We start from the raw sequence: 20,837 nt of genomic DNA, 5'->3' as shown, positions 1-20,837 counted from the left end.
TCTAAGACCATCTAGATTACAAAGTAAGTCCCAGCCCCTGATGGTGGTGGCAGTTGCGCACACCTTTATTCTCAGCACTTGGGAGGCAGAGGCAGGCCAATCTCTGAGTTCGAGGCCAGAGTGAGTTCCAGGACAGCCAAGGCTACACAGAGAAACTCTCTTGAAAAACCAAAACAAAACAAAACAAAAAAAAAAAAAAAAGGAAAGTTTGAAGTCCAGACTGATGGTGATGAGGAGCTTCCTGATCAGTTCTGGAACTCCCACACCATTAACGGAGATGAACCCCTCTGACTGGTGTAGACTCCCTGTGCAGCAGGTGAAGGGCCTAGAGTCCAGGTCATTGGAGTCTCTGGGGGAAGACCCAGAGACCACTGGTGTGTCTGGGGTAAAAGCCAGGTTCTCAGAAAAAGCCTGAGAACCACTTCACAGATAGTAAAGGTGTTGTTTTTAAATGGCCACTAGGTGGCATTTGTAGCCAGTTTGTTTTTAAGATCTTTTATTCCCCCAGTTAGTGCTGAATGCTTGCCTTCATTTTGATGATTTCATTCCCTCCCTCCCTCCCTCCCTCCCTCCCTCCCTCCCTCCCTCTTTCTCTCCTTCTCCCCAGGGTATCTCTCTGTAGCCCTGACTGTACTGGAAGTTACTGTGTAGACCAGGCTGGCCTCAAACTCAGAGATCCACCTGCTGTCTCTGCTTCCCAAGTGCTGGGATTAAAGTCATGCACCACCACCAGTAGTTCCTGCACCTCTTAGTCCTTGTGATGGTGTGGCTGTGCACATTGGGTAGACATGTTCCAGTCCCTGTGTGTGTTGTGCTGGGCACGCAGCCAGAGGCAGTCGTATAGTCATATTCTCTGTGACGTGTTCCACTTCATTTTTATTCTTCTGACCCTATACTCGATAGGCAAAGACATTAAAGGACCTTTTTGTTTGTTTTTGTTTTTTTTTTTGAGACAGGATTTCTCTGTTTCACAGCTCTGGCTGTTCTGGAACTTGCTTTGTAGGACATGCTAGTCTCTAATTCACAGAGATATGCCTGCCTTTGCCTCCTGAGTGCTGGGATCAAAGTACTCCACCACCACCCGGCTAATTATCACATTTTTAAAAACGCAAATGCTAGCACATAATCCTTGTGTATGTTTATACCTTTACTCACCATGGGTCAGATTTTAACTTCTCTTTCAGGACTGTAAAATAAAATTTATAACTAGGTATGAAGGTACACCTTTAACCCCAGCACTCAGGGGACAAATGCAGCCAGAATGCTGTGAATTCCAGGCCAGCTGGAACTATATATTTAGATCCTGTCTCAAAAATTAATTTTTCTAAGAAAGTAAAATAAAATTTCTGTGTACATTGTGTGAGGTCGCATGTGAATGTGTACATGTGTGCATGCTTAGAGACGAGGACAGAGGTGTCCAAATACTGTCCATTGTGTTGGGGGGCGAGGGAAGACAGGCTCTCTCATGGGCCTGGAACTCCCCAGGTAGGCTGGGCTGGCTTGTCAGCAAACCCCAGGGATCCCAGTCTACACACCTGTTTGTCAGATACACTGTGAACATTTACGTAGATTCTCAATTTGTGTTTGAGCAGCAAAAATGTAATGAATTGAATGGATATATGCATTTTCTAAATAGCCAATGACTTGGTACAGACTAAAAATTGTTAAATTTCTGTCCAAGGGGAAGAAGTTTCAGGCTCTGACATCAGTGGGTCAGAGGAGGATGATAATGAGGAGGGTGAACTTGGAGAAGATGGAGAAAAAAGGAAGAAGAGAAGGGGTAAGTTCTGTTCATGTTCTGATCGGGCACCACTGGCTAGAATTGCTCCCTGATGATGTCCACTTTATATTTGGCATTTTTAATTGTGGTATTGTTTCCAGCAGGGAACTTATGCTATATATGGTTAACTTTGTAAACATTCTCTCTTGTTTGTTTTGCTTACCCAGGATGCTATATCATCTCTTGTAAAATTTTAAGTTGTGAAACTGGTAGTGTATGTGTGTGTATATATATATATATATATATATATATTAGATATATCTTCCAGTGTTACAGCTGTGTTAGGTCCCTATCGGTTTTTGAAACTAGGATAACATGGGATTTTTCTTAAAGTGATGTTAGCCTTTAAAAATAATTTGCAGGTGGTGAGCTTACGTGAGGAATACAGTTTTCACTGAAGTCCATCCTTTGGTTTTTTTCTTAATTTTTTTTTTTTTTTTTTTTTGAGACAGGGTTTTGGCTGTCCTGGAACTAGCTCTTATAGACCAGACTGGCCTTGAACTCAGAGAGATCCTCCTGCCTCTGTCTCCCAAGTGCTGGGATTAAAGTCATGTGCCACCATTGCCCGCCCCCCCCCCCAAGTTCTTTCTTTGTAAACTGTGTGGCATCCTCACCCTTTGGAGCAGCTTCCAGCATGAACTGCTTTGCTGAGGCTGCAGAGGGCATAGAGGCCCCTGCCTCATTTCAAACCCAGAGTGCTCCTCAGCTCCTGCAGGCTGCTGCACAGCCATAGTCAGTCAGTCTTGTTGAAAACAAGCCCATCACTGCTCGATGGGAGCCTAAATTAAAAACTGAAGATTTTGTACATCCAGAAGACAGAAAAAGCACCAAGTAGGGCAGAAGTTGGCAGAGTACAGTGTGCTGGCCAAATCCAGTGTTCTTAAAGCAGCCACAATCATTTGTTTACGTGTGATCTATGGCTCTTTCACATCAAAACACGTGACCTGGTCCTTTGCAAAAACTGTTTTATCAGTCCCTGACTTAAAAAGTGTTTTTATTCATAGCTAGTTTTTCAGAGTAAAATAATGTTTTTTGACTTGAACTGATAGTAGACTTACTAAAAATAAAATTATATAGAAAAAAGTGCCACGGTTTAATATGTTAAAATATTTTAAATATGTCTTAACTTGTGCTGAGAAGATTAACATTTTTCTCTGAGCCTTGTTAATTATGCTGTCAAGCTTTAGACATAAGTAAAATCTGGTAGCGTGTTTTGGGGGGATGGGGACTTGGAGACAGTACCTGGTCTATAATGAAGGGTGGCTGATTTCAGTAATGTGAATTGTGTGATTTTTACATTTTAAAGCTGTTTCTTTTTCTTAGCAGTGCATATAGACTTGCATGTCACTAGGTGACATTTTTGTCATTTCAACCCTCTGAATAATTATGTTCAGATGAGTAGTGGGGTTTGCACTACTGCGGATCTGTAAAGAAATGCAGTTTTAATCCCGCATGGCTTTATGACAAGGAAGCAGCTGGACTTAGTTGTAAGCTAGAGTGAGTCGCTCTTGAGTGCAAAGCTTGATTGTCCTCTAAATTCTTCCTACAGAACTCAAGTTTTCTCTGTGTGTTTTTGTTCATTTCTTGTTCCCTCTCTCTGGTTCCGTGGGCTCGTTTCTTTGTCTTCCAGGCAGTAGCAGCAGCAGTAGCTCAGACTCCACATGTTCTGTCATAGAGAAGCCTCTGGATGAGTTCTTGCCTCGTGAGTGGCGGCCCTCACCTTCTCTAACAGAGCTCTGGCTTCTCCATCACTCATGGGCTTCATTTGAGAGATGCTGCCCCACTCCCTGTCATGACTGGTTCATGTTGGGCTCCCAGGAGGAAAGCATGTGGCCCCACCCTGCCATGGCTTCAGTTAACTGAAACATAGGCCAGAGCCTATGTTTGAGACAGTGGAAGAAAGAATCATGCTTTTGCTGCTGGGATAATGTCAAGAGAGCTAGTAAGCTGTGTGAAAGAATAATTCTCAGGATTCTATTTTATGCTTCATTATTTGTTTTTAATTCTGGTCAGTGTAAGAGATGTGAACAACACATCTTGAATCTCTACGAGCACAAATTAATGTTTGTTGGTGCAGCAGCGCCCAGTGTAACAGGCCATGTGTGCTCCAAATAAAGGATGAGTGAAGCCTGAGGCAGGTGAAGAAGACCGAGTAGCGCTTCATCCCAACTGGATGCTTTCCCACTCCTAATACCGGTCAATTTTGAGACTCTTTCAGAGTCACACAGAGTACATAAAGTCTGTCTAGACTTCTTTAGTCTTAGATATTTTTTTAACTGTAAGTTAAAAAGCATTATTTAATTTTGTCTATTTCTACTTTCAGAAGAAAATGGAAGTGATGCTTGCTTTCACCACCTTGCAGCTTGCTGTCTCTTAAAGCATTATCTGTGTCCTTACCTTTTCCAGACTAATGGCAAAAGCCATTGCTTTTAGCTTTACTAGGGAAAATCTCAAGAATCTCAAGACACTGTGTCTGTTGACACTGTTGAAGCAAATTACCAGAACAGCTGACCTCACCGGATAATTTATAAAATACATGGCATTGTTCAGAAACCACATAGAAGCACAGTTTTGTATTATAAACTGTGAAATGAGAGAAAATATATGAGAAGGAAGCATTGTAATTTAGTTTTCTGTTCTAACACTTACCATTCTTAGAGAGTAGTTATATGAAAGTAAGTTACAAAATGAGTTGTACCTTATTCAATTCAGGACTTTTTTTTTTTCCAGTTCAAGAAGCTTTAATTGCTCTTTTCATATCTAGCATTTAACTTTTGTTGTCATAACATGGATGCGTTGGGGAGGTGGAGAGATTATTGTCCCAGCATGTGGTTGCTGTGTGTAACTTGTGTGTATTACCCCTCCCATTAAATATGAATGGCCATTCAATGTCCCTTGCTTGAATCATCAGCTGTCATTTATTTATCTAGTCATTATTTAATCACCCAGAACAATCAACACGTAGGCTGAATGTAAGTTTGCTACTATACAGGTGCACTTCATTTTATGTATTTAGAGAGAGCTGCTTACAAATCAAGTTAGGAAATAAAATATTGTGAACGTGTTGCCTTTAAAATTCATTAACCCTGTTGTTAATCTCACGACCAGTATAAACTTGTGCAAAATAGTTTATCTGTGTAGTTACTTCAGGTCTACCTGGTGGATTTTCTTAAAATGGGGAACACCTGTAATGTGTCTTTCTATAGGAGAAACATTGAATTGGGAAATTTTGGAGATGGACAGTGAGAGCTTTGTTACTTTTAACTTGCGAATTTTAAAAATTGACTTCGTTTTTGTTTTTGCCCTTTTAGATATTTTTGCAGGTCTCAGTAGGTTCCCAATTCCATGTCTGTAATCCATCAGCATATGCACTGAGCTAGTCCACTTGCAGGGGCACTGTGGGCACCTGGGATTGTGTGGGAACCACAGAGGGGATTGATTGTGTCTAGCATTCGTGGTGTCTTCTTATGGAACATGCTTTCTTTTTCTGTGGACTCTATTTCAGTTTTGATTATTTGATTCATGTCTTTGCTCATGCCAAGTGAATGCTGTTACACGTTTTCTCTGTTTTACAAAGGAAATAATGTTTTCCTTTCTTCCCTCCTCATCTCTGTGACATGCTTCCTGTCTGCGACTCGCTTACCGCTTCTTTGCAAGACCAAGCAGGTTGGTGTGATTGGCTCACACTCCACGTGTGCAGCTACTCATTCTTTCAAGACCTTTTATTTAAGTTCTTCACATTTTTTAATTTAATAATTTTTACAAGGTAAGTATCTGTCTTTTTTTTAAATTCCATTTTAACTACTTTAAAAAACTTTTTCCCTAAATCCTTAATGATCTACTAAACCAATTTTTGAAAATACACTTATAATTAATTTGACATTCAGGCCAAGAGTCCACACCATGGGTGCTTGTGATGCAGATACATTAGTGCTACCCTTACACCCACCCTGCCAGGTCACCTTCACTCAGGTAGCACCTGGCAAAGGGGAAGGGAAAGGCTCACTACCTCCCTTTGACATCAGAATGCCCTTTTAGATTTGTTTGTTTCTTTCTTTTCTCCTTAGACAGGGTTTCTATGAGTAACAGCCCTGGCTGTCCTGGAACTCAATTTGTAGACCAGGCTGGCCTTGAACGCACAGAGATCCTTCTGCTTCTATCTCCCACATGCTGGGTTAAAAGTGTGTGTCACCATCACCCAGCTGCCTTTTTAGATTTATTTACTTAAAATTTTTGTGCAAAGTTTTATCATGGGGAACTAGAAAAGTTTCTGAGATTGTTTTGTTTTGTTTTTTTAAGTTGATTTGATTGAGGAGACTGTATGTATGTATGTATTGTCCTGGGAAGGAACCCAGGGCTTTGTACCTGGTGGCCAAGGACTGAGCTACGCCTCCATCTCCTTTTAAAAATGTCTTTAGAAGCACATGTAGTCTCTTATCCCATTGGAGGGATGGACACACTCAGTGGCTGCACAGGGGCACAGACCACTTCAGGCTCCTGGCAGCTCCTTCCCAGTGGAGGCTAAGACTTGTATCCAGGGGAGCACAGGCTCAGGATTAAGGCATTAAGGAATGCCTTAAAGATCTGTGTACAAGTTACTCTTGGTCACCAAATTTTTACTTTTTACACAGTCACATTTAACTTAAAGTGTTATTTGAAAAATAATACCATGGCTTGTCACGGTGTTTCTGCCTGGAGCCACATGGGACTTGAATGTGTGGACTTTTGAGCTGACCCTCGATGTGTAGAGTCTTTGTGAAACCCTCTTGTGCACAGGGAGGTACCTGCTTCTAAAACATGGGTTTGAAGGGATTCCTATGTAAGGCAATCAGTTCATCAAGAGACAGTGTTTATATATTTTTACATGCAACCCTTTTTGTATTACTCCCTCCTGATGGGTTTTTGCAACTCTTTATAACATTAGCAAAACAAAACACTACAAATCCAAAATTCATTTATTGACCTGTCTGTGCCCTTAGTACTCATGCCTTCTACACACACTATTTTGGTTTTAATGTATTTTAAGTTTTTCTCTAAACATTTGTAATCCTGAGGTGGAAGTTACGTACATATTTTATTGTTGCATATACTTCCTGAAAACCTCAACTTAGACTTTTCTCCTCAAATTTTTAGTAAGTATTATTATCGATAGAAAATCTTTTCAAGTAATTCAATTGGGAATAGAAGTTAACTTATTTGTGAAAAATTTTCTTCTACAGCGTAATTCAGAACGTTCAAGGCAGGTGGCTATGCCAATAGGCTCAGGCCCACTGCTGACACGGAGTGCAGTGAATCACACCACACCAACTGCCTGGATCACAGCTCTTAGTTCCTCTTTGGTTTTGTGCCTAGATTTTGCTTTAGACTTTGGTTCTGTAGAAGGAAGGATGCTATTAAACCCTTGAGTTCCTAATGAGATTTTTGTCTTGAGTTGAAAAAGCCTGTGCATGACCCTGCCTTTCATGATTCCTACATAATATACTCAGATCTGTAGTGCAATCATGATTGTTTTTCAGTTCCTTTTCCTTCTTAGCAGGAGGAGCTGGGTTTGGGGTGGAGACATTAATCTGTAATCCTCCATCTTCGTCCCTCGGGAAGGAAGTTGAGAATGGCAGACTCTCAGCAGAGCCTCAGGTCTGACAGTTCTGTGAAATGCTTGTTGTTCCGAGGGAGCGCGTTTCTAAGAACTTGCATCAACCAGAAATGAACTGTCATTGGCTCAGTTTCAGAACCGTTTTAATAAGCTAGTGTTTGTTTTCTCTTTCTGATTTTTTTCATCTAACTTCATGGCTTTGAGGTTCACGGATGAACTTTGCGTGAGCAGGCTGCGTACATACACCTACACTTGCTTGGACATTGCAGTCAGCTGGAAGCTGCATCCATCTTATTAGTTGGTAGTGCTTCTACTGACTTGTTTCTTAGCATATTTGATGAGAGTTAGGGACTTTGATGGTCTAGTTTGACATAGTAAGTTACTTTGGAGGCTCATATATGATTTACCAGTGTAACACACCTGCCATAAATGAGTAACTTACATAATGGCTGTGAAAATGATTGAAGAATCATTTTCCTTTTTAACCTCTCTGTGCCATTTGGGGACCCACAAGCTTTGCTTTTTGATTTGGCTTTCCTATTACTTTCCTTCCCTATTTTTCTGCTCATCTACTTTGTTTCTCTCCTTTTTTTTTGTTTTCCCCTTACATATCATTACACAGTTGGACAGCAGTTTGAATTTATTAATGAATTTAAAAAGTCTAGGAACTACGAAGTAGAAACGGAAGTTTAACATTTGCTGACTGGGTATAGACAGTGCTATACTAAGCTAATTCTTATGTCTGAAACATTGACTGCTCTTAGTGACTGCTGCAATTACATGACTCAAATAGGTAAAAAGAAAGTTTCCCCAGATAAGATGGTGGAAATGCAAGCGAAAATTGATGAGGAGAGAAAAGCATTGGAAACAAAACTTGACATGGAAGAAGAAGAAAGAAACAAGGCTAGAGCTGAGCTGGAGAGACGGGAGAAGGACCTTCTGAAAGCCCAGTGAGTGTGGTGGGGTCCAGACAGGCTCGTGGCTGCAGTTTCTGTGTTCTTCATAGGACTGTGTATCAGGAAAGTTAAGCAATTAAAAAATAATCTAAAGCTTGATCTTTGTCTCCAGGATAGCTGTTTTAGGGTAGAGGGTCCACCGTGTGTGATACTTTTAAAGCTTGGATCTTTCTGATCATTTAATCTCTGTAGGAGAAAATATTGGCCAATGAGAATGATACCTTAGCTGATGAGTTAATACCATGTAGTGGTGTGATTTGGAGAGATAAATTACATGACTGAGTTTTTCTAAGTGCATCTTCAGTTCTTCAAGGGGGGGTGAGATTAGAGCAGCAGACAGGAATTTAGAATGTTCTCCTCTTCCTTATAGACAAGAGCACCAGTCTTTGCTGGAAAAACTATCTGCTTTGGAGAAGAAGGTCATTGTTGGTGGTGTGGACTTGTTGGCCAAAGCTGAGGAGCAAGAGAAGCTTCTTGAGGAGTCCAATATGGAGCTGGAAGAGAGGAGGAAGAGAGCTGAGCAACTTCGGAAAGAACTCGAGGAGAAAGAGGTGACACCATGTTAAGTATGGTGTGTGAGGTATGCCCACCCTTTCCAGAGGGAAACTACTGGAAATAGGGTGGAAACAGTTTTGAAGACAGTAGTTATGAAACATCTAGATCATTTGTTGTATTGAATTTGTGACTTAAAACTTTCTGAACTTGGGGCTGGAGAGATGGCTCGGAGGTTAAGAGCATTGCCTGCTCTTCCAAAGGTCCTGAGTTCAATTCCCAGCAACCACTTGGTGGCTCACAACCATCTCTAATGGGGTCTGGCCTGCAGGCATACACACAGACAGAATATTGTATACATAATAAATAAAAAAAAATTTCTGAACTTAACTGTTTTTATCATAGCAAGAACGCTTGGACATTGAGGAAAAATACACCAGTCTGCAAGAGGAGGCACAGGGAAAGACCAAGAAATTAAAGAAAGTCTGGACCATGCTGATGGCTGCAAAGTCAGAGGTTCGTGTCTTAGAAACTGCCCATAATGCAGTTCAGAATCTTAATGTGAACTTACAGGTTTTTTGTTTTTTTTGTTTTTAAGACAGAATTTTTCTATGTAGCCCTAACTGTCCTGGAATTTGTTCTGTAGGCCAGGCTGGCCTTGAACTCAGATCTGCCTGCCTCTGCCTCCTGAGTGCTGGGATTAAAAGTGTGACTACTGCCTGCTGCCACCACCGCTCCCCACAACCTGGCTTTGTGTGGTTACAGTTTTAAAGCACTAAAGCACTCCTTTCTGTGTGTTTGCAATGTTGTCCTGCCCCCAGCTCTAAGTGACACAGCCTAGCCAGTGACACTGTCAGTCTGTCCACGAACTGGCCTTGTAGACCAGTGTCCTGGGCTAGGTGCAGTATTTGTGATTAAAATCTTGTTTTGTTTGTTTTTTTGAGACAGGGGTTTCTCTTCAGCTTTGGAGTCTGTCCTGGAACTCACTCTGTAGACCAGGCTGGCCTTGAACTCACAGAGATCCACCTGCCTCTGCCTCCCAAGTGCTACGATTGAAGGTGTGTGCCACCGCCGCCCGACTTAGTGCTTAAAATCTTGTTTGCTTTATACTGTCATGGGTTCTCTGGTAGATGGCTGATCTCCAGCAAGAGCATCAGAGGGAAATTGAAGGCCTCCTGGAGAACATTCGGCAGCTCAGCCGTGAGCTTCGGCTTCAGATGCTCATTATTGATAACTTCATACCTCAGGATTACCAGGTGAGGGGAGAGTCTGATCTAGATACTGGGTCATTGGCAGGGGCTAAAGAAGAAAGAATAAGCCAGTGTAACTAATTAAGATGTTACATGTTTACTTTGCAGCTGTCCTCTGTAAAGCTTTCTTGAACTAACACCATCATATAAAATGACTTAGGGTTACTATTGCTGTACTAAAACAAGATGACAGAAGCCACTTGGGGACAAAAGGATTTATTCAACTTACACTTTCACATTAAGTTCATCACTGGGGGAAGGCAGGACAGGAACTCAAACACGCCAGGAACCTAGAGGCAGGTGCTAATGGAGACGCCATGGAAGAGTGCTGCTTACTGGCTTGCTCAACTTGTTTTCTTACAGAATCTAGGCCCTCCAAACAAAGTAGGGCACCACTCACAATTGGCTGGGCCCTCTCCCATCAATCACTAATTAAGAAAAATGCCTGCCAGGCAGTGGTGGGACACATCTTTAATCCCAACACTCAGGAGGCAAAGGCAGGCAGAGCCGTGTGAGTGAGTTTGAGAAGCCAGCCTGATCTACAGCGAGAATTCCAGGACAACCAGGGCTACACAGTGAGACCCTGTCTCAAAAAAGAAAAAGAAAAGAAAAAGAAAGAAAGAAAATGCCTTAAAGCTGGATTATATGGAGTCTTTCAGCTGAGGTTCTCTCCTTTCAGATAACTCTAGCTTGATGTCAAGTTGACATAAGACTAGCTAGCACAAAAGGTGTTAGTTTTCTTTAAAATGCAATTCTCTTTGTGAGTATCTAAGTATCTAAATAAGAATGTGTCAGTCCACTGAAAGGAAGAATCTTGGTTCATGTAAATGCATGAGAATCTAGGTGAAGGTCCTGTCAATTCATTGACATATTTTATTAGAAAGTAGAGATGGAACAGGAGAGGTGGCACAGTGGCTAAGAGCGCTGCCTCTTTCAGAGGACCCAGATCTAACCCCCACATGGCAACTCATAACGTCTGTAATTCCAGCCCTGGGGATCCAACACCCTCTTTTGTCCTCACAGGCATCAGGCAGATGTGTAGTACACAGACACACATGCAGACAAAACACTCGTGTACATGGAATATATGCATAGATACTTTCTTAAATAAAAAAATCAGAATATGCCGCTGTCCTCTCCCTTGGTGCATGCACTCTGTGTGTGTGTAAAAATAGACGATGAAAGTGCTCGTTCTGGTCACCTGTACAGTTCAGTAACTGCACACATTCACCTGGTGCACAGCCAGCCGTCATCACTAGTCGTTTCCACACAGGTGGTAATTGTTAGTCACCAGCATAATTTTAAAATCTTTTTCTTTAAGTATATGGGAATGTAAGTTTGTGCACAGAGTCTAGGCTAGAGTATTGGGTCCCCTCAAACTGCTGGTGTAGATGCTGGGATTAGTAATAGGTGTGTGCAAGTACAGTGAGCACTCAGCCCTGGAGCCATCTGTCCAGCCCACCTTCTAGTAGATTCACAATGTTGTGAATCTCAAAATAGCTATGAGAAGTTTTTCTGAAATTCTCCCTTCAGACCTCAGGTACCCCGAGTTAGTCCTGGGTTTCTGGTGCACTCCAGGATGTCTCAGCCATGTTGTGACTGATCACCCAAATCAGCTGGCAGCTAGACTGGAATCTGTTTCTAGCTGAATGGTTTCCTAGCCTTTCTACCCTTGGCCTCTTCCAGCCCAGCTTGCCCGTCCTCCTGATTGCCAGGATTCAAACTTTTGCTTTTTTCTTTTTTAATGCAGTTGAATAGTATCCACATGTGTTCTTAAGAAGTGTGTGTGTCTTTGAATTTATTTTTATTTTATGCATATGGATGTTTTCCATATATATATGTACCATGCACATGCCTGATGCCCACAGTAACCAGAAGAGGTGTTGGGTCCCCTGGAATTAGAGTTACATACTGTTGTGAGCCACTGTGTAGTGCTGGGAAATGAACCTATTTCCTCTGCAAGAAAAGCTGGTCTTAACCACTGAGATAACTCTTCAGCCCAAGGACTGTATATTTTTAAATGCTTGATGCAGTATGTAATGTTTAGAAACAACTTTTTTCACTTAACACTGACGGAAGTGTAGGTCTAATGGGTCAAATGGTTCAGCAAGTAAAGGCTTATTTTGTGAACCTGAGTCTGATCCCCGGAACCCACATGAAGAGAGAACTGACTCCATAGAGTTGTTCTCTGACCGCCACATAAGCACCGTGATTTATCCCTGCCCCTATCGTGCGTGTGTGTGTGCGTGTATGTATGAGAGAGAGAGAGAGAGAGAGAGAGAGAGAGAGAGAGCGAGAGAGCGAGAGAGCGAGAGAGCGCGCGCACCCTTTAGGGATTCTCATGAGCAACATTAGTGACAGGTACAGGAAGAGCCGAGCCACACTTTTCTACTGTCAGTTCTGGTCACAGTTTTCAGTGTTCTGTCGACTAAAAGTCGGCTTTGACTCTTTCTAAAGGAAATGATTGAAAACTATGTCCACTGGAATGAAGACATAGGAGAATGGCAGCTGGTGAGTATTCCTTTCACCCTGCATGAAATTATGGAGTGGAGCTGGTGTTGGCTGCTATGGGAGGAAGGTGGTGCTGGGTGGATCAGATCAGAACATGGTGGACCATTTGTGACAGTGCGTTAGGCCTGGTGCTTCTGGGTGCTGAGCAGCGTATTGGAGCCATTCTGCTCCAGGGTTCGCATTATGTTTGCTAGTGAGCCATCAGGATGGCTTGCAGCGGCCTTTCCAGTTCACAGTATTGATTTAGACATTTCTCTTCCCTCTTTTCCTTTTTTGAGAAATGTGTGGCCTACACAGGAAATAACATGAGGAAACAAACCCCAGTGCCTGACAAGAAGGAGAGAGACGTGAGAGCACTTTACACACTTGTTTGTCTTTACTAGAATGGGGGTCGCTTGCTGCCTTGTTCCTAATGTGTGGGCTGAGCCGTTCTTTGGTAAAAGAGAAGAGAGACTCTTGGGTGGGGCTGTTAGGACAGGTCTGCTCTTCGGCATGCACTTAGCAAAAGTCACTCCTGCCACACACATGGCCTGTTGTCACTCTCTGCTGTGCCCTTTTTACCGCTCTGGGCTGTGGGATATGGCAGGAGAATAGGATGCCTTGCTTCCCTCAGTCCCAGGTCATCCAAAGTACTGGTTTTGGAGAAAGGAAGACAATTTTTCTTTACGTCTGGGCTCCTAATTCTCCAACTTAGAGTGCATTTTACAGAGTAGGATAGAAGACTGTCTTTAAAAGCGTATTTGATTTTGTTGTTGGTGGGTCTTTTGCCCACTGTCAGTTTGTGTTTTAAATCTTCCTCAAATCTGATTTAACATCGTGTGTGTGTGTGTGTGTGTGTGCGTGTATGTTCGTTCTTGTAGCCTTTTGAAGTAGATCTTTCCCACGTGTACCTCGCCTATACAGAAGAGAGTCTGCGTCAGTCTTTGATGAAGTTAGAAAGGCCACGGACCTCCAAGGGGAAAGCAAGGCCAAAGACTGGGAGAAGGTGAGGACAGCCCCAAGGCCCCAAGTCCTAAAGTGACTTTGTTGTGATACTATGGTTAGAAATATCTCAAGGAAGCCAAACTTCAGTTAACATGACACATGGTTTGAAATTATGTTCTTTATGCAATTACAATTTGATAAGCAAAATATGGATAAAGAATTGTACTCTGTGAGTTCAAGACCAGTCTGGTCTATAGAACAAAAGTTTCAGGACAGCAAGAGCTGTTACACAGAGAAATCCTGTCTCAAAAACAAGCAAAACAAAAAGAATTGCATTCTGGGACAGTTGTGGTGGCACATACCTTTTATCTCAGAACTTGAGAGGCAGAGGCAGGCATAGCTCTGTGAGTTGCAGGCCAGCCTGGTCTACATTACAAATTTCAAAACAGCACAAAGACTGCAAAATAAGACCCTGTCTCAAACAAAACAGAAACGGAACTGCATTCTTTCAGATTTCTGCCCATGGGAGGAGCAGAGCTAGTTTAGCTTGCCTTGTTCTTTCCTAGAGTTTACCCACCACCTACTGTCTTGTCTAGGGTCTTGATTTTTACACTAATTCTCCTACTAAGATGCCAATTAATTTGCCTAGTTAGGCTCCTCAAATACTGTATTCATCTGGGCGGTTTTCTGACAGAGACATTGCCTCAAGGACGTTGATTTCTCAAGGGAAGCGTGTGTTTCTCTCTAGCATCACTTGTGACAGTCATGCAGTCTGTGCTTCATCTCCTCAGCTCACTGGGAAGCCTGGGCTGGCAGTGCTTCTCGTGTTCCTACACTGAGCTAATTTGCACCAGTTGCAAGACTTTTTCTTTACATATAAGGTGAAGTCAATGGGTTTTATGTCTTTATATTATGTAGTTTTTTAGATGTAATATAACACTAAAAATGTTGGAATCATTAAACTAGGGCTAGAAAGAAACAGCTACATGCTAAAATGTATAATAACATTTTTGTATTTTGATGAAGTGATTTAAAGATTTTCATATGCTAACTGAATCTTCATGTGGAATCTTTATAATATATAAGTATTTATTTTATCTTTATGTGAGTGTTTTGCCTGCATGTTTATATTTGCACTGGTGTCAGATTTCCCAGAATAGTTGGTTGTAAGCCAAGAGTATCGGGGTGTGAACTCGGGTCCTTTGGAAGAACAGCAGTGCTCTAGAAAGTGTCATGCCATCTCTGCAACCCCACACGTGTAATATCAGGAAACAAAGTAATCTGTCCTGAAAAAAGCTCTTGAGTGGTCCCTCCCTGTTAGAGGGTCAGTAGATCCCTCCTCTGAGCTCTGTGGTCATTAGGAAGATGCACTTCAGATGTGGCTAATGGTAACGAGACAGAGAAGGGCAGTGGAGCAAGCTGGCGAGTGGTTCTGTCCTTTGTTAGTGTAGGAACAGAGGCCCCATTATTACTGGACTGTTGTCTTTATAAAGAGAATCCAGATTGCTTTCATGAGGTCTCTCAAGTTCAGCTACATTTTTTAAAGTATATAGACCTTAAAACAAATAATTTGATAAGCTGTTAGATATAGTTTCTATAATGCACCACTATAAAATACGCTTTTTGTTTAGCTTAAGTTAAAGAAAATATTTGTGGGCCAACATGTGAACCAAACTCAACTCTGTGACAGAATCAGAAACTAGTCTTCGTGGGAAATAAGCAGATATGTGCACTAGATGATGTGTTTGTGTTCTCTTGTGAGGGCCCATGCAATGCTTCATGAGAGGTGTGCAGTTCAGTGTGCTTACAGGAGTAGAGAAGGCACATGAGAGTACTGTAGGCTCAGACACTGGGAGTCCTGCTTCTCTGAGGCTCTCTGTACTGTTAGCCTCAGAGGAGGAGATGACCGAGGGACAACCCTGATAAGCTTAGTGGACACCTGTCTGCACCTTGCCTGACCCTTGCTCAGCTCCTCACCACTCTGGATCACTGTACTGGCAATATGTTCTTGTGTTTGCTTTTGGTAACCTTACCTACTCTGGGTATCAATCAAACTGCTATGGTCAGGCATGGCCAGTGTTGGTCCATTGTGGACTCCGGCCACATGATGTGTTAACAGTCTGTTGGGGAAAAGCACTCATCTTGCTTTTTTTTTTTTTCTTTTCTTAACAGAAAGCGTTCTGCAAAGCCTGAGACCGTAATTGATTCTTTACTTCAGTAAATGTTACAGAATTAAGGTTACAATAAAAAAAGAGTGATATTCTCATTCCTGGACAGAAATCCTTAATTAAGACACTGAGGACACCTGTGTAATTCACATAATGTAAGCTGTAAATTATGGAGTGAGACTGGAAGTAGTAATTTTCCTTATAACTTTTAGGCTCTTAAGTTTCTGTAACATGTTAAGTGTGCATAGGTCATGATTGTTGTGCCGCAATGCTCTGTGGAAGGAAGGGCGCAGTTCTTACAGAACATTGTGGTTGTATGTGAATGTGTGTCTCTTAGCTATGTACTCAGCTATTGTGTATCAGAGTAGAAGAAAGTCTGTCTTGTTTGCACACAGCGCATAGCAGATCACCTTGTCCTGTGTCAAACGCCTGGGTGGCTCATCTAAACAGTAACTTCTAATACCTGACAGGCCTGTCTAAATGCATTCTGACTTTATACTGATGTTCGTTGCATTTAGGTATGAGATGACTGACTTTATGGATCTCCTGTAGAAAATTGTATAATTTGACAGCTTTGCAGGCTTGCATTTTAAAGGTACAGTTTGAGCATGTGCTTCATCTGGCCACCCTCCACCAGTTTCTCTCACCCTAACTCCACCCACATTAGCCTTTCTTGTTGTTGCTGGCTTGGTTTCCCTCCCAAAGCCAACACTGGCCATTTACCTTTGCTCACACATTTTTAAAGGTTTCCTTGGACAGATGGCTTACAGACACTCTATCGCTGCATTTTAAGTTTTGATGGAAATGACTGTATACAAATTGAAACCAGTCTCATTTTTCAGAAAATGAAGCTAAACCAGAAGAATACCTTTTAATTTTCTTTATAGCATTTACATATATAGAAAATACTGTTCTGAATTTCTTCTCTTGATTAATCCAGTTAGGTCTTATTCCTCTCCAAAAAAGTTATATTCAATATATAGTAAAATAAGTTATAATAATTTTTTTATAATAAATGTTTTTACTTTTTTGGTGTCTACTTAAAAATTTTTGAAGGTTATAAGGTCTTGTGCTTTGGAAACCTATCATGCTTTCTAAGTTTGAAATTGTGCAACCACTCCAAGCTCTTGATTACAAAGGTTTTGAGACTTCCCAAGTTAGGATTAACTAGGTTAGTATGACTTAGCAAGTTCAGGTAAATAATGGCTTATATTAGAGAGCTGTGTATAGGCTATGACCGAGTAGAGGTACAGCCTGGTGAGGTGACGGAAAATGTGGCCATATATCTGTGGAGTCTTCCAGAAAGAGAGTGTCCTGTATGTGCAGTGTGTGCTGATCATGGCCACTGTGGCAGTGTCCTCAAGGTAGTGTGTGGCCTGGGTACTGTGGCGCACTGAGCAGAGTGTGTCTCATGAAGGCTCATGTGAGCCAAGCGTCTTGGTGATGTCTAATTTCTTCATGGTGTAAATTTAACTGTTAGTAATGACAGAATCTTAATTTAACCTGTAAGGAAAATTAATCTATATGCTTTCATTTTAAAAGTCTGTGTTTCTATCACTTAACAGTTTAGTTGGCCTGGAAGGAATATCTGCTGTGAATTAAACTAAAACATTATAGATGTTGATTCTCTAATATGTGTTAAAACCTATAACAATAACAAAATAACTCCATAAAAACTGAAAATATTGAGAAAATTCTCTAAATATCTTAGTAATTTTGTTTGTTTGCTTGTTTGTTGTTTTGAGATGGGATCTCTCGGTGTTAGCCCAGGCTGGCCTGGGACTCAGGATTCTTCTGCCTCAGCCTCCCAGGTGCTGTGATTACAGGTGACGTCATAACACCAATGTGTTCATGAAAGCGTTTGTGTTAAAGCTCTGACCAGGCGGACATGGTTCATTTTTTGAAAACCGTGTTAGATTCCTGCCGGGTTGGGAGGTCGGTTTGAAGACGGGAGGACACCCACTTCTGCCACAGCAGCACTGTGACTGCTCCTCACTTCCTGTGTCTTTGTCCACAAAGGAGTAGTTTGTATTTTCAGTGTTGATTTCTTGAATGGATAGAGATGAAGAACAAACTTGCTTAATGTTTAAAATAAATGTACAGATTTTAAATGAGTGGGACAGACCGATAAATAGGGTATTGATGAGTATCCTTTCCCCCCTTTAATTTAAAAAGTAATATTTATTTACTTGAAAGGAACCCTAGTAGGAAGTCATGTTGGCTCTGACAGCCAGGCTCCCTACTCTGTCTGTTGTGATGTTCAGGCTCTTAGCCGAGGGAAGGCTGTGCAGCCAGTGTTTGCCTGACAACAGAATCCTTTCACAAGCTGTTTACATTCTGGAGAAGGTGGTTTTCTAGTTTGTGTTTTTGGAATATCAAGGTGGTTTTGCAGGGGAAAGTGTTGCTTCATCTGTGACATGGTTTTAAAGTTATGATTACAGTTTTAACGTTTCTGTTTTCATCTTAGGTTTAGAATGTGTCCCGTCCTCCTTGCCCCCTTTTAAGGCGTAACACAAGGAACACCCTCTTTCCTATAGAGCTGTGAGTTACGGGATGGGCGACGTTTACATTTGCACACACTGTGTCTGCCCAGTTTCTCCTCCCTCCCTTCATTCTGAGATAGAGGCCCATTAGCCTAGGCTGGCCACAAACCCTCTATGTAGCTCAGGTTGGCCTTGAACTCCTGATCCTCCTCTACCTCCACCTCACAATTGCTGGGATTACATTTATGCACCACTACACCCCAGCCCCTCTCCCCCATGTCTTAATATATAGAATTGTTTTCTTCTTTGTTCTCTTTCTTTTAACTACTAGAAAACACAGTTCTTCCTAGTGCCTTTGAGCTGACCCTGCAGTTTGACTAATTAGAATCCGTGGAAACCTGAGCAGCATTACTGTATTGCTGTTACCAGCCAGGACACAAACTGTATAATAAGTTGGCTGTGTTAATTCAAAAACCACACTTGGGTTGTATTTTATGTATAAATTGTATTTGTTTAAGTTGTATATATCAGTGTTGTGTGCACATGCAGCATGATGAGAAATAAAATTTCTCCCCAATGCCTACTGTCTTTGAAGAGATTTTTATTTTGTTGTCTGCTTACACATGTGTGCACCATGTGTGTGCTGTGTGCCTGTGTTGACCAGAGAGTGTTGGGTCCCTCGAACTGAAGTTATAGTTATGAGTTGCCATGTGTGTGGTAGACAGGCTAAAGAATTTCAACATGGGCCTTGAGAAGGTTTGATTTAATGATTACTTTAAAGGACTTTTTTTTTTAATTATTCCAAGTTAACATACAAAGTGACTGTGTGTTGTTTGCCATTTTCAGACATGCATCTCACTAGGCTTTGCTCATATTCATCCCCCTTGCTTGCCTCATTAGCCCCCTTTCTACCCAGATAATCTTCTCTCTGCTAGCTTTTATATGGCCCCCCCTCTGCGCCAGACTGCCATCTTCAGGAGTCCAGCTTGGAAAGGAAGTGCAGGGAATGTCACCCCTAACTGGGGTCCCAGCTTCTCCACGGCTGTGCAGATGCCACCATCTCCCCTCATACTTCCCCAGTGACCCTGAGGCCATAGACAACTAGGGCAGAATTACACTTGGTTGTGGGAGGGAGGGAATGACTGGATACTTGGGAGGATTCTAGGACAAGCCCCCAAAACAAACTTCTCTAAAGCCTGATGTCCTCTAGGAATGGATGGCTTCACGGTTTCCTTTTTCAGGACTAAGTTGTTTTATGAGTTTGCGTGTTTGCCTGCATCTGTGTATGTGCACTGTAAGTGCACCTGGTGCCTACAGTCTCAGGAAAAGGCATCAGATCCCTCAGAACTGTTGTTATGGACACTTGAGAGCCATCATATGGGTCGTGGAAGCTGAATTCCAGCCCTGCAAGAGCAGCCAGTGCTCTTAACCGCCGAGCCGAGCTGTCTGCACAACCCTCCAGAATTCTTCCGATTGCTAGATGATCTAATGGCCTCCCTATCTCTGGCCTGGTTGACTCTGGGTCACCATTCCCTACTCCCTTTCTTTGAGACGAATAGCATTAGTTTGGGGGGAGGCACACGCGTACACCTCGTGTGTGCGTGTGTGTGCAGGTGCAGTGTTCTTATGCTCTAAGGGACCACTGGTTAGGCCAGGCTGGCTGACCCTGGAGTCCCAGGTATGGTCCTTTCTCTGCCTCCCCAGGCCAGATGCTGCTATGCTCTGCTTCTTAATGGGTACTGGACCAAACTTAGCACTTCACTTGCTGAGCTGTCTTCTCAGCCGTGCCCCTTCTCTGCTTTTAAGATTTTATTTTTATTTATGTGTTTGGTGGGAGTGAGGGTGGGGAGGTATTTGCCCATAAAGGCAATTGCCAGTGGAAGCCAGAAGGGAGCATCAGATCCTCTTAAGCTGGAGCTACAAACATTTGGGAGCCACACAGCATGGGTGCTGGGAACTAAGTGCCAGTCCTCTGGAAAAGTAGTCTGTGCTCTTAACCTCTGAGCCATCTCTTAGGGCTCCCCACCCCAATGCTTTTTGTTTGTTTGAGACAGTCTTGTTTAGCCCAGGCTGGCCTCCAACTCTGTACAGAGACAAGAGTGACCTTCCGTTTCTGATCATCTTGACTCCACCTGATTGCTGAGATCACGGGCAGTAGACACCAAAGGCTAGCCACCATTGCTGTTTCCTGCCCTCATCTTTTCCAGTGAATCACTCAGTTCCATTGTAAAACTAGGCAGTATCTGAACAAGTGGGAATTACGGTGAGCCCAAGTCCAGCAGGAACAGTCCAGGGGCTGTGAAGCCTTTGGGGTCTGAGCTTCAGACTGAGGGGCGGAGCCTCCAGGCACATTTGTTAGTGGATTAGCAGAATTGCTCCTTAAACCATTTGATTTGCAAAGCAAATCAGGTATTCCGTCTTCCTTCGGAAGCTGAGCCCTTGTGTGGGAAAGTGGAGGTGAAGAGGCTACTTCAAAAACAACCTGTTTCCTCTCAGCATTTATCTTGGGCTTCCTGCGACCCAACCTTCAGGTTACTTTTATCAGTGTTATCAGAACATCGGGCTGTCTTACCCAGACTCGGTTATGGCTCTCTGAAGCATGGGACAGATCAGATGTCCTCCCACACCTGCTCCCCTCCCCCAGCCTCTCAGAGGACTGGGGAAATTTGAGTTGTAATCA

General features: G+C 42.5%; 1 protein-coding gene across 2 annotated transcripts in view; it reads left to right on the top strand.

Annotated features, from left to right (window-relative positions):
• Nucleotides 1–18,740, top strand: part of Kif3a (kinesin family member 3A) — a 38,429-nt gene extending 19,689 nt beyond the window's left edge. The window contains exons 9-18 of one of the 2 annotated variants that reach the window (XM_038327559.1): nucleotides 1,682–1,780; nucleotides 5,438–5,446; nucleotides 8,167–8,323; nucleotides 8,700–8,880; nucleotides 9,227–9,337; nucleotides 9,952–10,077; nucleotides 12,529–12,582; nucleotides 12,861–12,929; nucleotides 13,443–13,567; nucleotides 15,679–18,740. In XM_038327559.1, coding sequence (XP_038183487.1) covers nucleotides 1,682–1,780; nucleotides 5,438–5,446; nucleotides 8,167–8,323; nucleotides 8,700–8,880; nucleotides 9,227–9,337; nucleotides 9,952–10,077; nucleotides 12,529–12,582; nucleotides 12,861–12,929; nucleotides 13,443–13,567; nucleotides 15,679–15,727 — 980 coding nt within the window. In that variant the 3' untranslated portion in view covers nucleotides 15,728–18,740. The remainder of the gene's footprint in view (nucleotides 1–1,681; nucleotides 1,781–5,437; nucleotides 5,447–8,166; nucleotides 8,324–8,699; nucleotides 8,881–9,226; nucleotides 9,338–9,951; nucleotides 10,078–12,528; nucleotides 12,583–12,860; nucleotides 12,930–13,442; nucleotides 13,568–15,678) is intronic. The other variant, XM_038327560.1, reaches the window with a different exon arrangement.
• The last annotated feature ends 2,097 nt before the right edge of the window (nucleotides 18,741–20,837 follow it).

This window comes from Arvicola amphibius, chromosome 4 (genome assembly GCF_903992535.2).
Source record: "Arvicola amphibius chromosome 4, mArvAmp1.2, whole genome shotgun sequence".
Taxonomy (NCBI): Eukaryota; Metazoa; Chordata; class Mammalia; order Rodentia; family Cricetidae; genus Arvicola; species Arvicola amphibius.
Note: the sequence above shows the minus strand (reverse complement) of the source record. Positions and strands in the feature narration are given on the sequence as shown.